Here is a 14140-nt window from a genome sequence, read left to right as displayed (position 1 = left end):
GAACTGATAGAAGCTTCTGTTAGGTTTATTCAATGATGATTATAAAATTAATGTGTGCTTATGAAACATTTGTGCAAGGGGATGCTCCACTGTGTTGGGATTCAGTCAGGAGACCATCCTGCCTTGTCATTCTAGTGCAGCATCCTGTCTTCATGAACTGATCAATTGTTCTGTCAGAACAATACTCTGCTTGTAACCATGTGTCATGTTCTGTTAATAAAATGCTCTGCGGAGGAGGTCTGGTGGGAAACAGTGTGTTTGAGTCTGGGCTTAAACTGTATCTCCTTCTGCAGAAATTTTTCCATTACTGTGTATTTCAGTTCTTCTTTTGCAAACCTACATTTATGAACCCAACTGCTTCTTAAATGCTTCTACATCCATGTACAAGAATGGTTTATGAGCCGTCTATATCATACAATAACAACTTATTAACAACTTCCTTTCCTACTCAAAATACGCGTGTCAAACTTAGAGTGTTAAGCTTAAAGTACCTATCTTTGCGTGTTTTTGTGTTCTTATTAACAACTTGGAGCAAAGCAGAAACCCACTTTTACTTTACCAGACAGACCTTAATTTGACAAGACACATGGTGGTGTTTTAATATCGCAAGATCTTGTGTCATGTCATCTTTTCACAGCGCTACCTGGAACTCTTTGCGCTGTTATTACGGCAGTGGAGTCAGTAAAACTAGTTTCCTAGATATTAATTTAAAAACTTGCCTATCTTGACGCCAGCTCTGTTGACAAGCAAACACTTGATTTATCTTCAGAAAGAACAAATATTTCTTTGAATAGATTCGGTTTAAACAAGACTTTATTATAAAGACATGAATGTACAATTTTTAGAATCTCTACAGCGTTCTGACATTGTGACACAAATTCATATTTCCTTTCCTTTGTGTTGCTAAAAAGCGACCAGGAAAGTGTGAGAAGTGTCAGAAGTGCTGCAAATCAGTCTCCAAACTCCCCTTGATGGGATGCAAGATGGAGTTTCTGTGTAAGACATCCAGCAGATCAGCAGCTTGAAATCCCAGCAGCATCCTGTTGTTAGAAATAAAATCTTAGTTGTTGTAATGTCTAACATGTCAGTCTTTTGTCCCATCTTGTATTTTTAAATAGTTGTGAGTTTTTTGAGTCACCGAGACGTTCCTAGAAACCTTGTACCACCAGAGGGGTTTTCCCATTAAAGGCCTTCGGTTGGAAATAGGTGTGTTGTCTTTTCTTTTTTCTTTTTATTGATTCTGGAGTAGAAAAATAATCCCGGGATTGCTGCTCCGCCGATAGCAGCGGGGCAGAGCTCGAGGTTCGGCTGCTCAGTGCGTGGTTTCAGTTCGTTCACAGTTACATTTTTAAAAAGTATTTGCTGTTAGAAGGATCTTCAAAGCAAACCACAATTTACAAAAAAAAAAGGGTCTTTAAACCTGTCGAGAGTGGACCGAAGAAAGTCACAGCACCTGGAAACGCCAAGAGGCCTGGTCTTTGTAGTCTAAACAGTCGGTGGCATTGAAGTTGAGCTTCCAGGCTGAAGCTGCAGTCTGCTCCTTGTAATCCAGACAGTCTGTGGAGTTAAAGGCCAAGCCAGGCGCGCTGTAAGCCTGGTGATGGTGTGGAGGGTGGTGGTGATGGTGGTGGCCGGTTGACTGGCCAATATGGTGGTGGGGGTGTCCTGACATAGAGGATCCTGTCATGGGGCTGAGCTGGTGAGGATGGTGTGGGTGGTGGTGGGAATGCATTGGAGCCAGGTAGGATCCACAGTCCACACCACTGAAATAGGAGCCAGATGCAGAGGCGGGGTAACCCTGGCTGTACGCCGCTGCCGTTTGACTGTACGACACTGGGTATGACGGCGCTCCTGCACTGGCAGAGGAAGTCGAAGAACGCTGCATGCAGGACGCGCTGGTAGGAGCAACCGGGTCAGGCAGGTTGGCCGGCGCCGGAGCCGGGGAGATGGGTGCCGGGCTCCAGATGGACGACACCGGTGCAGTGACGGAGGTAGACGAGCTGATCAAAGCAGGCCCACTGAGGCCGGAAGAGACAGAAGAAGAAGAGGAGGAAGAGGTGGATGCAGAGGAGCTGGACACGGCCGGTGGAGTGAACTGGCCGCTGCTCTCTGAGCCGGTGCTCTCCCTGGTTGGAGATGACTTCTTCTTCACCGGTTTTACTTTGGCGCTGTTGTTGCTCTGCTGCTGTTGCCGACACTTGGCTCGTCTGTTCTTGAACCACACCTGAGAAACAGAGGTTATATCAGCCTTTCTGATCAAACTTCTCTCACAAATAAAACCACAAACCACAGACTGGTTCTGACATTGCAGGAGCAAATTGCGACATGTGCACATAAACCGGATTTCTACCAGGTTCACATCTACCAAATCAGGCCAACAGAGCAAAGCTTTCTGCAAGTGACACTTGACTTTCTGTTGTGTTTTCTTTAAATGTTATAAAGCACTAAATGTCTTATAAACAATGGATTACTCTTTCACTCACCAATCCAGACGAGATGGCTCCTGAGGCTAAAGCTAATGGCTATTTCAAAGCATGCTAAGCATCCTAAAACAACCAAACTTATCACACTTGCAAACTGTCATTAAAGTTGAATTATGCAGCTATTTACAGAACACTTCATTATTATTACTATGATGAGAACAAAGTATGTAAACACATCTTGTCTGTGTCAAGCAAAAACATAACAATTTAAAAGGACGAAAACACTGCAGCAGTTTAAGAGGAATCTAAGTTTTAAATTAATTTGATAACCTGGATTCTTGGACACTTTCTCTGCGTTTCATTCTCTGGTACGTCTCCCACAGGACAATCAGCTGTAGAGAAATGTCTCCTACTTTAATTTATGTCAATAATCAACAGATTTTCTGTAAAGCTCTAAAGCAAACGTGGTAATGGCTTAATGGCCGCCTATACTCCCGTGGCTTGTAGCAGGTATGACGCAGATATTTTTGATTTATGCCCAATTTTGAAGGGTGGTCTGCGCTCTGTTATTCCACGCCACAATGCAAGAGGGACAATCACGAACTAGCTAGGATTGTGGGTGTCCTTGTGTCGGTTTGACAAGCTTGTTCAACATCTGCAACCCCTCATCCAACGCCGGACGACACAGTTCAACCGTGAGCGTTCCTGAAAGACTTCATGTGGTGCTACGGGTTTTGGCTTCGGGTGCAAACCAAGAGACCGTCGCACAGAGCTACAAACTAGCACCCTGCACGGTATCTGGGATAGTGTACGAGGTGTGCCAGGCATTGTAGGAAATAAAATATAGAGTGGATAGAGAATTGACCAATCAGAGAACTCTTGTCTGCGACTCTGTCTGTGGTCACCTACAATTTTGCAGAGGTGCACCAGAGTGTCTGCGGAAGCGGGTGGGGGGGCATATCTGCAGCTCTATTATAGAGCACCATGATGTCTTTCAGGTACATAGCCTAATTAATAAAGTCTATTAACCTAAAGCATTATGCATGGTCTGGTTGTTACATGTCAGGTACGTCGGTCATTGACCCTGACCAAGGCACCTTACAGTGGAACTGCAGTCAGTCCTTGGACTGGCATGGCTATCACTGCCCCTACAGAGTTAGCATGGCTATCACTGCCCCTACAGAGTTAGCATGGCTATCACTGCCCTTACAGAGTTAGCATGGCTATCGCTGCCCTTACAGAGTTAGCATGGCTATCACTGCCCTTACAGAGTTAGCATGGCTATCGCTGCCCCTACAGAGTTAGCATGGCTATCACTGCCCTTACAGAGTTAGCATGGCTATCACTGCCCTTACAGAGTTAGCATGGCTATCGCTGCCCTTACAGAGTTAGCATGGCTATCACTGCCCTTACAGAGTTAGCATGGCTATCGCTGCCCCTACAGAGTTAGGGACAAATTTCCCACTGGGATCAGCTTCATAGTCATGATAGGACACTTCTTTGATTTTATCTATTTTTTTTGCTCAGGCTACTCGTAAGTCTACAGCCCGCTAAATGTTGAAAGGGCAATATTATTGCCATTACTGTTAATATATAGTAGAAACTTTATAGCCTCATGAGACCATCCTGACCTCGCTTTCAAGGTTTCACCCCAGGCTCACACCTACTCCGGTCTTACCGTTGCGGTGCGGTGGGTGCGGCGCCGCAGTGATTCCAAGTCATTAAAAAGACGTAAACCTCTCTCACCGGCTGCTGAGCTGTACGGCTGCGGTTACCGAGACACTCCGGCGCTGCAGAAAATTCCGCAAGAAAGCTATCCTTGCGGCGTGCCGGAGCCCTCCGCAACAAGCTCTCGCAAAAATCCTTTATTTGGGCCGTGTTATCGCGTGAAGTTACGTGAACTCAAGTGAACTTAAATCTCCTGACCTGTTGCCGGAGCCGCAGAGCCGCACCGCACCGTAGTCAAAAGGGCGGTGTGAGAGGGGGTGTGCGGGAGTTGCGGTCTCAGTCGGCTCGGTAACTGCACCGGAGCCAGTGTGAGCAAGGGGTCACTCGCAGATCAGTCTGGAGACTCTCCGTTAAAGAAAATTTGGAGCCGTTCACCAAACGAACGTCCAATCAGCGTTGGCTTTGAGGCGGGTTGAGGTTTGACGCAACGAGAAGCGCGACAGTTCAGTCTAAAGAACATGGCGGCTTCAGCCGATGAAACTAGCGTTAGCGTGGCTATCGAGCAAGTTTTATCGGAATTACAGAGTATTTCTTGACTGAAAGAAGAGCAAAACACTGCTCTGGGGGCTTTTCTCAGAGGAAAAGATGTTTTTGCTCTTCTCCCGACTGGTTTCGGCAAGAGTAGCCTGGCTTGTGGTTGTGTTTTCGTCGTCGCTCTGTTAGTACGCCATATGCTTTGTTGATCTGATTGGTTTATTTGGCCCGTCTATCACCAACATAGGCCAATCAGCTAACCAGTATTTTCACCCCTTCCAAAAATTACTTCAACGGAAGGTTTCCAGATGGATATGCGGAGCAAATCTATCTGGCGGAGTCAGGTTAGACATTTTACACATTCATGGGATGGTCATTCAAGAAGTGGGATGATTTTTAAGATCTTTTTTTAAGAAGGGGGATGCCACCCCACCTCATCTCCCCTCAACTTGAGCACTGTTTATTATTAAGTTATAAAATAATATATGTTGGATTAAACACATTTTTTGAAAATCATCTGAGTTTTTTCAAATAAAAAGCTCCTGAAATTAACGACAGTCATCGGTGTCACAGTAATAATAGTGGTGTTGACACCTGAACGTTGTTCATCTGAAATAATGAAGGAGGTGACATCACACAGCCAGCCGCCACCCCTGCAGCTTTGAGCCAGATTGTAAAGCTGAGCAAGAGGAAACCTCTGAGAAGCTTTTTAGACAGAAAAACTCACCGTTTCAAACGTCGGATCTGTGCTGCCAAATTCTCTCCTTTCATTTAAGACTTGTCTAAACTCGATTGATAATAGCTGAACATTTCTTGCTCACAGTGAAGTTAATCGAGCCTGAGGTGAAACACAGATAAGTTTTACAGGACCTGACACCGAATCCTATTAACTCCTCCATACTGCTTTTCTGGATATTCTGAAGTTTCAAGGATCCCATTTAAGCTCAGATTCAACATTAGAATCCAAACTTATTTTCCTTAAAACCTAATAATTTTATTTATTTTATTCTGATGAGAATTTGTAGTGTTTTTTTTAAACGATTGCATTTATTAGAGGTGAACTTTGTGAGTTCCTGACCTGTACTCTGGACTCTGGCAGGTTGATTTTCAGAGCCACCTCCTCCCTCATGAAGATGTCTGGGTAGCGTGTTTTGGCAAACAGAGACTCCAGGATGTCCAGCTGCGTCCGGGTGAAGGTGGTGCGTTCCCGCCGCTGCTTCCGAGGGTTGGCTGCGGGAGGCAAAATAAACCCACCAAAAACGGAAAATGTCAGACAGTTGATCCGAAACCATCAGCAAACCCAATCCTATTATTAAAAGTTCAATTTTTTACGTATTCTAAATTGGTTCTATTGTGATTTCATGTTTTGACATTTTTTCACTCAGGTTGTACATAGATCTAAATAACAAATAAAATCACCTTATAATTTTAACTGATGAACAAAAACTGCACAAATCCAGTTTACTCAAAGCTTTTTTTGACTGTAACGGCATTTGAGCCTTTCTCTTTTGTTGCAGGATTAGGAAACCTCCTCTTGCTGCTGATACTGGATTGCCTGCATGGTTTTTCCACAACCAAATAAATAATTTGCAAACTTAAACAGCTAATTCCGTAATAAATAATTAACAGAGTCAATGTTTGAACTGTTTATACTGGGTTTACATACTTGCCTGAGTTTCCTATCTGAGCACCTTTACTCTTTTCTGTGTTGTACAAAATCCCAAAATTCCTTTAGAGTAGAAAATCCTCTGGATTAATTTCTTTGAGTTTACATTTTGATCAACAAATGATCAAATTAAGTACTAAAAAAAAACAATAGAAAAGCCACAAATCTGTTGCCTGATAGGAATTACAAATCAGATGCTAACCTCAGAACTATTATCTCTTGCTTTGAACAACCGGCAACGAAAAAATGTTTTTCAGGCGCAAATAACAAAGTCTTTATTTCAGGGCGGTTGTGTCGCCCCCTGATGGAGTGCCGCTCTGGGCAGTGAGTCATATGTCATGCTTCTTTAAACTGTTGGCATTTAAACCACATATTTAAAGATTATGAACTTGATTTTTTTTCTATGCTATCACTATTTTAGTCTATTGTGTTGTTTATTTATTTTCACAATAAATCAAGCAAAGGAAAGAGTCCAAAAAGATATAAAAAATTATATCAGATGTTTTATATATGCTTTAAATGATGCCTCTCATGAAGCCTGTTTCTTTTCAACTGACCCCTTTGTATGAGTGCATTATTCTTTAAATTGCAAAAGAAATGTTTTGCACTGCAACACATTTTTTAAATTATGATTTTTTTTTTTATTATTTACAAAAGCTATAAATATCTGTTTCAGTGTTAAGCACATTGGGTGGTATAATAAGATACAAATCTGCAATTTGCTGTTTGGTTTTACTCTGAATAAGTTTTACCTTAAGTGGTCCAACAATGTGGACACATTTGATTTAGTCTTTAATTCATATTTCTGAGCAGAAATTAGAAAAATCTTATTTGACATAAAAAAAAAAAAAAAATTTCCAGCTTATATTTGTTTGGCTAAATTAGTAAATTATTAAAATTAAGTAGGTCCGCTGGTTTGTTGCCCCAGGCTGGGTTTGGTTATGAAAACCTATGCAGGAAAAAGTCCTAAAACTTAACTTAAATATTGATAAACTAAGCAAACATCAGTTTTGACAATAGTTATCATATTTCTCACTCATCCCACACTGTTTACTTTACATTATTGCCAAACTGACGTTTGTTCAGTTTGGATGTTTGTTCATTTTTTTCTCTCGATTTTGTTAACAAGCAAATTTGCCTTAACGAATATTTAAATCGTTTTGATGATCAAATAGATAATAAATTATAAATTAGTCCAATTTTAGAAATAAACACTGAACATAATGAAGTGTTTTCATGCAGATGATCCATCTTGATCAAAATGACCTACTTATTGAAACTTTTTAAAACAAAGATATTTTCAACTTCAACTTAAACACCTTTAGCTACTTTGCTTTCCATAAAATCAGGAACTGATTTTAAAAAGGCACCTAAAAGTGAAACAAGTATTTTATGGCTAGGGCCATAATTTAGACGCCCCTTATTTTCTTTTCTTTTCTTTTCTTTTCTTTTCTTTTCTTTTCTTTTCTTTTCTTTTCTTTTCTTTTCTTTTCTTTTCTTTTCTTTTCTTTTCTTTTCTTCTATTTTCTCTACTTTTCCATCTGAAGCAAAGATGGCTGTTTATCTGTCCTATAGAGACAGACTGTAATAGAGGGAGCTCACCTTGATGCCGCTGCTCTGTGGAAGTGAAGCCAGAATAAGGCTGGAGTTTCACTCCCACAGAGCCACACAGAACATGGAAGATTTTATTCAGTGTGGGGTTTTAACAACATTTTAACTGCAAAAACGAGCTGGAAATAAGTAAAAATTGATTAAATTTAGACCTATTTACCCTTAATTTGAGTAAGTAAATAAGACAATTTGCCAATGGAATTAGTATTTTACCCTTAAAATAAGATAATTAGTTAATTGGCCCTTGAATTAAGACAATACAATAGTTTTTTTTTTCTTATTTTAAATGTAAATTGTCTTGTTCCATTGGCAAAGTGTCTCACTTTCCTCCTAAATTCAAGACTAAAGGCACTTATTTTAAGAATAAATGAATTATTTAGATTTGCATTTTTTTGCAGTGTGGGTCAGATGAAGGAGAATTACAATTTAACAAGCTCCTCATTTAAGGATTTTTAGCTGACACTTGTTTTACGTCAATTGTTTATATTTTTTGAATTGTGTAAATAAGGTGTTGTTAAAAGTCAAAGTCTACTTTCCTTTCCTTTATTTTTCTATCCTTTATTTTTCTTTCATTTTCTTTTCTTTCCTTTCCTTTAATTTTTTTTCCTTGATTTTCTTTTCTTTTCTTTTCTTTATTTTTCTTTCCTTATTTTTTCTTTCCTTTCCTTTATTTTTCTTTTCTTTTCCTTCCTTCCTTCCTTCCTTCCTTCCTTCCTTCCTTCCTTCCTTCCTTCCTTCCTTCCTTCCTTCCTTCCTTCCTTCCTTCCTTCCTTCCTTCCTTCCTTCCTTCCTTCCTTCCTTCCTTCCTTCCTTCCCCAGGCCTTATGTCGCTCCTTACCGGGGTATCCTACGGACGGGTGCAGCAGGTCCATGGCGGCTCCGCTCAGGCCCAGTCCGTTCATGCCGTACGGGGCCTGTTTGAGGTAAGACATCATGCTAGAAGCAGCGAGGGGAGACCGGAGTCTGGGCGGACTGGACAGGTGCAGGGCCCCGCTGTTCCACTGGGACCTTCGGCTCCTGCAAAACAAACAAACAAACAAACAAACACCTGAACAAAAGTCCAAAAATACACCTGGTGTGGGAAATAGGAGATAAACTAACTTGAAACTCACAAACTGTTTCCCTCTGTTAAATTTCACTCATAAATTAACGATAAATACATAAACCCTTTATTACTTTATATATGTAAATTCTGTAGTAAAAGACTTAATAAAAAATTTAAAAACTGATTTTAAATAAGAGGAGATTTTATATCTCTAAAGGAGTTTTAAGGAGGGTTAAATTGTGTCCTCAACTATTTAATATTTTATCGGTTAGTTTATAAGGTAAATGTTTAAATATATATTAGATGACTTATTTTTGTCGCCAATCCCATCTGAACAAATCAATTATAGTGGATCAGATGATGTTGGCTCATTATGTATAAATTCATATAATGCCAGAAGCAGCAGGATAAAAGGTTTACCGCCTAGACTGCAGGTAAATATGAACTTTTAACGTTTGGAAACTATTTTGGTTGAAAAATGTTTCATTTTGGACCAATATCTGAAACTGGACTTAAACTTTATAACTTTCTGAATCCTCACCAAGTTATTTTAATAGATTATTTATTATTTCAGTGTAACGCCTGATGCCTTAATCATAGCCCACTTCTTATGTTTGGTTTATTATTTATTTATTTTTACTGAAGAAGGAAAAAAAACTGTTATGTAATTCTTTCCAAATTAAAAAATGAATTAAAACATAATAATGTACTTCCGTATCCTAAATCTGCTAAGCTTACAACCTATTTGGTAATTGGTCAAATAAAATGATAATAAAATTATATAAATATAATTCAATAATTAAACGCATTCTTAAAGCATATCCGTTTGTATTGTCGGTGTAAACAGTTTCAAACTGCAATCCCTTTTTTCTTTAATTATTTAAACCCTTTATTAATGAGTTTTTGAAGGAGTTATAAAAAAAATAATAGGCCCTACTTTAAATTTAAATGTTAAGCATTAAGATTGAACTGAGACGATGATGCTGATCAGAGGGACTTTCAAAGTCTTTTATTTTTTAATATATATATATTTTTTACGCATTGCTAAATTAATTAATTTTGTAGCATGGAAAAAAATTATCTCCACTTTCCTTTTTCTTGCATGAACCATGCGCGTAAAAATGAAATTACGCTGTTATTATTATAAATCTGCGTTGTTGATTTTTATTTTATTTTTTTTGCTGAAAGTATGGCTTCCGTTCCAACATTACCGTAATGGAAACATGTCCTCCTTCTATCGGCACTAAATGATCACATTCATCTCTATGATGCGTTCATTAATTCATCAGCTCACAGTAATGGATGTGCGGAGCCTCGGTCGCTTGAGGATTTCCTCTTTCCTCTGTGGGAATGCGCTCCTGAAGAGCCTCTCCTCCCCACAGAGCTGATTCCTTCCTGGATTAAAAGCCTCAAACTGTTGGTTATCATCCAGTATCACTTTCATTAAAATGACAAATTAAAGATTCTTTGGAAGCCTTCATTTGTTAACTCAAACTGAGAATCATTTTTTTTAATCAAATATTTGCAGGTAATAAAAGCGCGCATGGAATTTATACGGGGGCACTAAAAAAAATCACTGTTCTATTTCCTAAAGATATATTTTTGATTTAATTTCTACAGAATTTGACTCCACTGAGGAAATATTAAACGATCCATTGTAATTGTCATTAGCTCGGGTGTAAATCAGTGTATATTTAGATAAGAATGTCCCTAATCCACTGGGCTGGTTTGCTTGTTTCCCTCTGAAAGGCCCCCTGGCCCTCAGGTAGAGTTGAACTCAGGCATTAAGGCTTCCAATAAAGAACTACTTGTTCTACAACCGCAGGAAGCAGCCGAATTGCGCAATGTAAATGTGGAGAAAACTGTGTGCAAATGAACGCCATTACAATTTAGATTAGATCTACAGGCGGCAATTAGCAGAGAGCTCTTATCAGCAGAGTGGAGCCGCGACAAGATCCCACAGTGGGAGGAAATACACGGAGAGAAAGGAGAGTTTTCTCTGCTAAGCAGCCTGATTAAACTTGCCAACATCCATCCATGCAGAGAAAACACAGAGTGGAGTTAAAAACACTCTGCAGATCCACAGACACCCAAAGAAATCCCACTTTAACTGAATGATGAGTTTGTTTATACAATTATTTTACCGTTTTTACAGGAAAGTGTTTGAGATTAAGTGTAGAAAGTTTAGTAAAGTTACATGAAAATTCACCCGAGACATTTTTTTTATAAACTAAAATAAAGAAAAATATTATTGTGTTTTTCTTTCTTTTACCTATAATGGTTTAAAAAAAATTTAAATGGCGTGTTTTTAGCAATAATTTAGATTTCGTTAAACCAGTATTAGGAAATCTATCAAGGCAAAGTTCTTCAGTTTTATTTTCAATTTTTAATACGTTTAGGTAACAAAATAGACACGATTTTGAGCTAATTTTATAATTTTCTACAAGTTTGCGTGATTGTTTGTATTTGCAGAAAATGGAAATAGAGATTGATTAATTCATATTTTATGTTACCTTCGCAGAGATGAAGATTTTGAGAAAGAAAGAAAGAAAGAAAGAAAGAAAGAAAGAAAGAAAGAAAGAAAGAAAGAAAGAAAGAAAGAAAGAAAGAAAGAAAGAAAGAAAGAAAGAAAGAAAGAAAGAAAGAAAGAAAGAAAGAAAATAATTCTTAGGCCTTACCTTGCTTAATCTTCTCTGTGACTCCGTTAAATGTTAAACAGTTGATATTTATCCAGATATTTAGGAGATAAATCCACATCAAGGGAGATTTATTCATTTATTTGCCACATCAGCTCCGCTTGTATTTAACACCTTCCTCCAGGCCAAAACATAAAAAATCAAAATCAAAATAAAAGCCTAATAATGATGAAGCTGCTTGTTCTCTCTCCTGCTGCTGCTGCTGCTGCTGACGGACGCTAGAGATTGATGCAGGTCTCTTAGGCCAGCGGCTCTGGGAGTCAAGCAACCATAGGGCTCCTCCGCGCGCTCTCCACCAATCACAGCGCTCAGTAGTTCTGCGGTCGGAACATGCGGCCAATCAGGGCGCGAGTTAGAAGTGCGTATGGCGCAACATGTGACAGAGAAAGTCGAAAAGTTTAAGTCTGAAAGTTGGAGTGCGGGCCTGCAGTGGGTCACAGAGGAGGGAAGAATAATCCAGCTGCAACAAAAACAGAATCATTTAAGCTTTTTATTCTGCAGGTGTGCAGTTTTTATATTGTTAAAACTTTTTACAGTACAGTATTTTATTGTTTATCTTTTAACTCTTCACCATTATGTTGTTCTTTTTTTTTCTAAGGTCCACATTTGTGTCACCCATTTTTTTCTATAATCTTCTTGCTGCTGTAAACATCAGGTTTTCCACATTGTGGGACAATAAAGACATTTTCTATTCTATTCTATTCTATTTTATTCTATTCTATTCTATTCTATTCTACCTAGGCTAAAACAGCTGCTCACCTGAGGACTACACTCCATGTATGAAACATTTTTATTTAGTTTACTGCTTGCAGACAAATGAAATATGCAGGATCAGTCTGATGCATAAGCAAACCCTGCAGCTCTTTAGCCAACGAGCAAAACATTATGTCTGTAGAATCTGTCAATATATAAAGATCAAGTGTTTCAGGAGAAATAAACTCAGCAAGAGCCAACAAGACTTATAGAAAATGTGGGAAGACTATTTTCTAAAGACTATTTTGTTTGAGGAGAGAAAGTAACTCTCTTTCATTCTGTACTAATAAGAGTCTAAGATTATTAAGAGCTATATGTGTATATATTTTATCTCTTTTTTACTTTTATTTTTATCTTAGTATCTTGTGTTGTTGGATGTATATATATATATATATATATATATATATATATATATATATATATATATATATATATATATATATATATATATATAAACTCTAACTGGAGCGTGTAACAAAAGTAATTTCCCTCTGGGATTATTAAAGTATTTCTGATTCTGATCATTCTGCTTACTTTTGGTATATTCTATTATCAAAGCTTTCTAAAATATCCTATTTACATTTATTTTGTTTAATTCTAGGAAAAAAAATTTACAAGTATAAATAAAATAAAAAGTATAAATTGTTATTGTCTCTTACACACCTCCCTTAATTAGAAAATTAAGTATAATATAATAATATGATAATATAGATTTTTTTGTGTCATCCCTTTTTAAAGTGGATGGCAATGTCCTAAGGCAGTGAATCCACTCCCCACCCCACCCCCTTTTAAGAAGGAAGTTTTTTTCACCCCCTCCAACTAATCTTATTGCAATAAAAAAAACGACATTTGGTAAATTGGGATCAATGTTTTTTTGTTGAATTACCTCTCAGAATTGTTAATTTATTAATTTAACTTCCTCAAATTACCACCTGCTAGACCCCTCCATTTACCCCCCAGCTTGAAGTGAAACTCCTAAATAGAATAGAACAGAATAGAAAATACCTTTATTGTCCCACAATGGAGAAATTCTGGTGTTTACAGCAGCAAGAAGTGGAGATAAATGCATCAAAACATGCCAGTTGTGTTGCGTTGTCCTTCTCCCACCCGTTGCTACTGACTGCCGGTCAGCTGGCTAAAAGAGAAACAACAAAACAATAGTTTTTCCTCTAATTTACTTGAAAACATAAATGTCATAGATAAAATGATTTAAAATGCAACAAAAAAATCAGAATCTCACGTTTGTTTTCATAAAGTAAATCCAGGTCATTATGTTATCTCTGCAAAAGAATCAAATTTAGTTGACTTACATTTAATCCTCTTATAACTTACCAGACTAATACGCCTTTTGCTTTTATTCAGCACTTAAATCAAAGCAGCTATACTGTAAATATAAAGAAGCCTCCTCAGAGAAAGCATCAGCGTAAAACAGGAGGTGATTTACAGGTAAATGTGTGCATGTTTGAAGTAAAAAATAAAGAAATAAAGAAATAAAATCTCAGTTGTTAATAATCTGAAAAAATTCTACTTTGACAGGCACCCAAAAAGTATTGTTAAAAAAAATAAACCTAATTTTTTTCACATACATTTAAACAGACAGATTAGAAGTTTCAGGTGTCCTAGCTGTGCCTGACAGATATAAACCCAGTGACTGATGACAAGTATCAAGATATCAAATGGACAGAGTCATTGTTGTCATATGGGGTTTGGGGGGATTTAATCCCAAATTGCAGGAGTATTTTCT

The 14140-nt window shown here is 38.1% G+C and overlaps 1 protein-coding gene across 1 annotated transcript; it reads right to left on the bottom strand.

The window, feature by feature from the left end:
• Positions 1-791: 791 nt before the first annotated feature.
• On the bottom strand, positions 792-11889 carry LOC119778666 (homeobox protein OTX1 B-like). The gene is made up of 4 exons (XM_038278013.1): positions 11626-11889; positions 8741-8919; positions 5704-5855; positions 792-2224 (listed from the first exon to the last, which is right to left on the bottom strand). The coding sequence occupies exons 2-4, from the start codon at positions 8835-8837 to the stop codon at positions 1445-1447; spliced, it is 1029 nt and encodes a 342-aa protein (XP_038133941.1). The 5' UTR covers positions 8838-8919; positions 11626-11889; the 3' UTR covers positions 792-1444.
• Between the last annotated feature and the right edge of the window lie 2251 nt (positions 11890-14140).

This window comes from Cyprinodon tularosa, unplaced genomic scaffold (assembly GCF_016077235.1).
Source record: "Cyprinodon tularosa strain WSP-4 unplaced genomic scaffold, ASM1607723v1 ctg137, whole genome shotgun sequence".
In the NCBI taxonomy this organism is placed as follows: Eukaryota; Metazoa; Chordata; class Actinopteri; order Cyprinodontiformes; family Cyprinodontidae; genus Cyprinodon; species Cyprinodon tularosa.
This window is presented reverse-complemented; position numbering and strand designations above follow the sequence as displayed.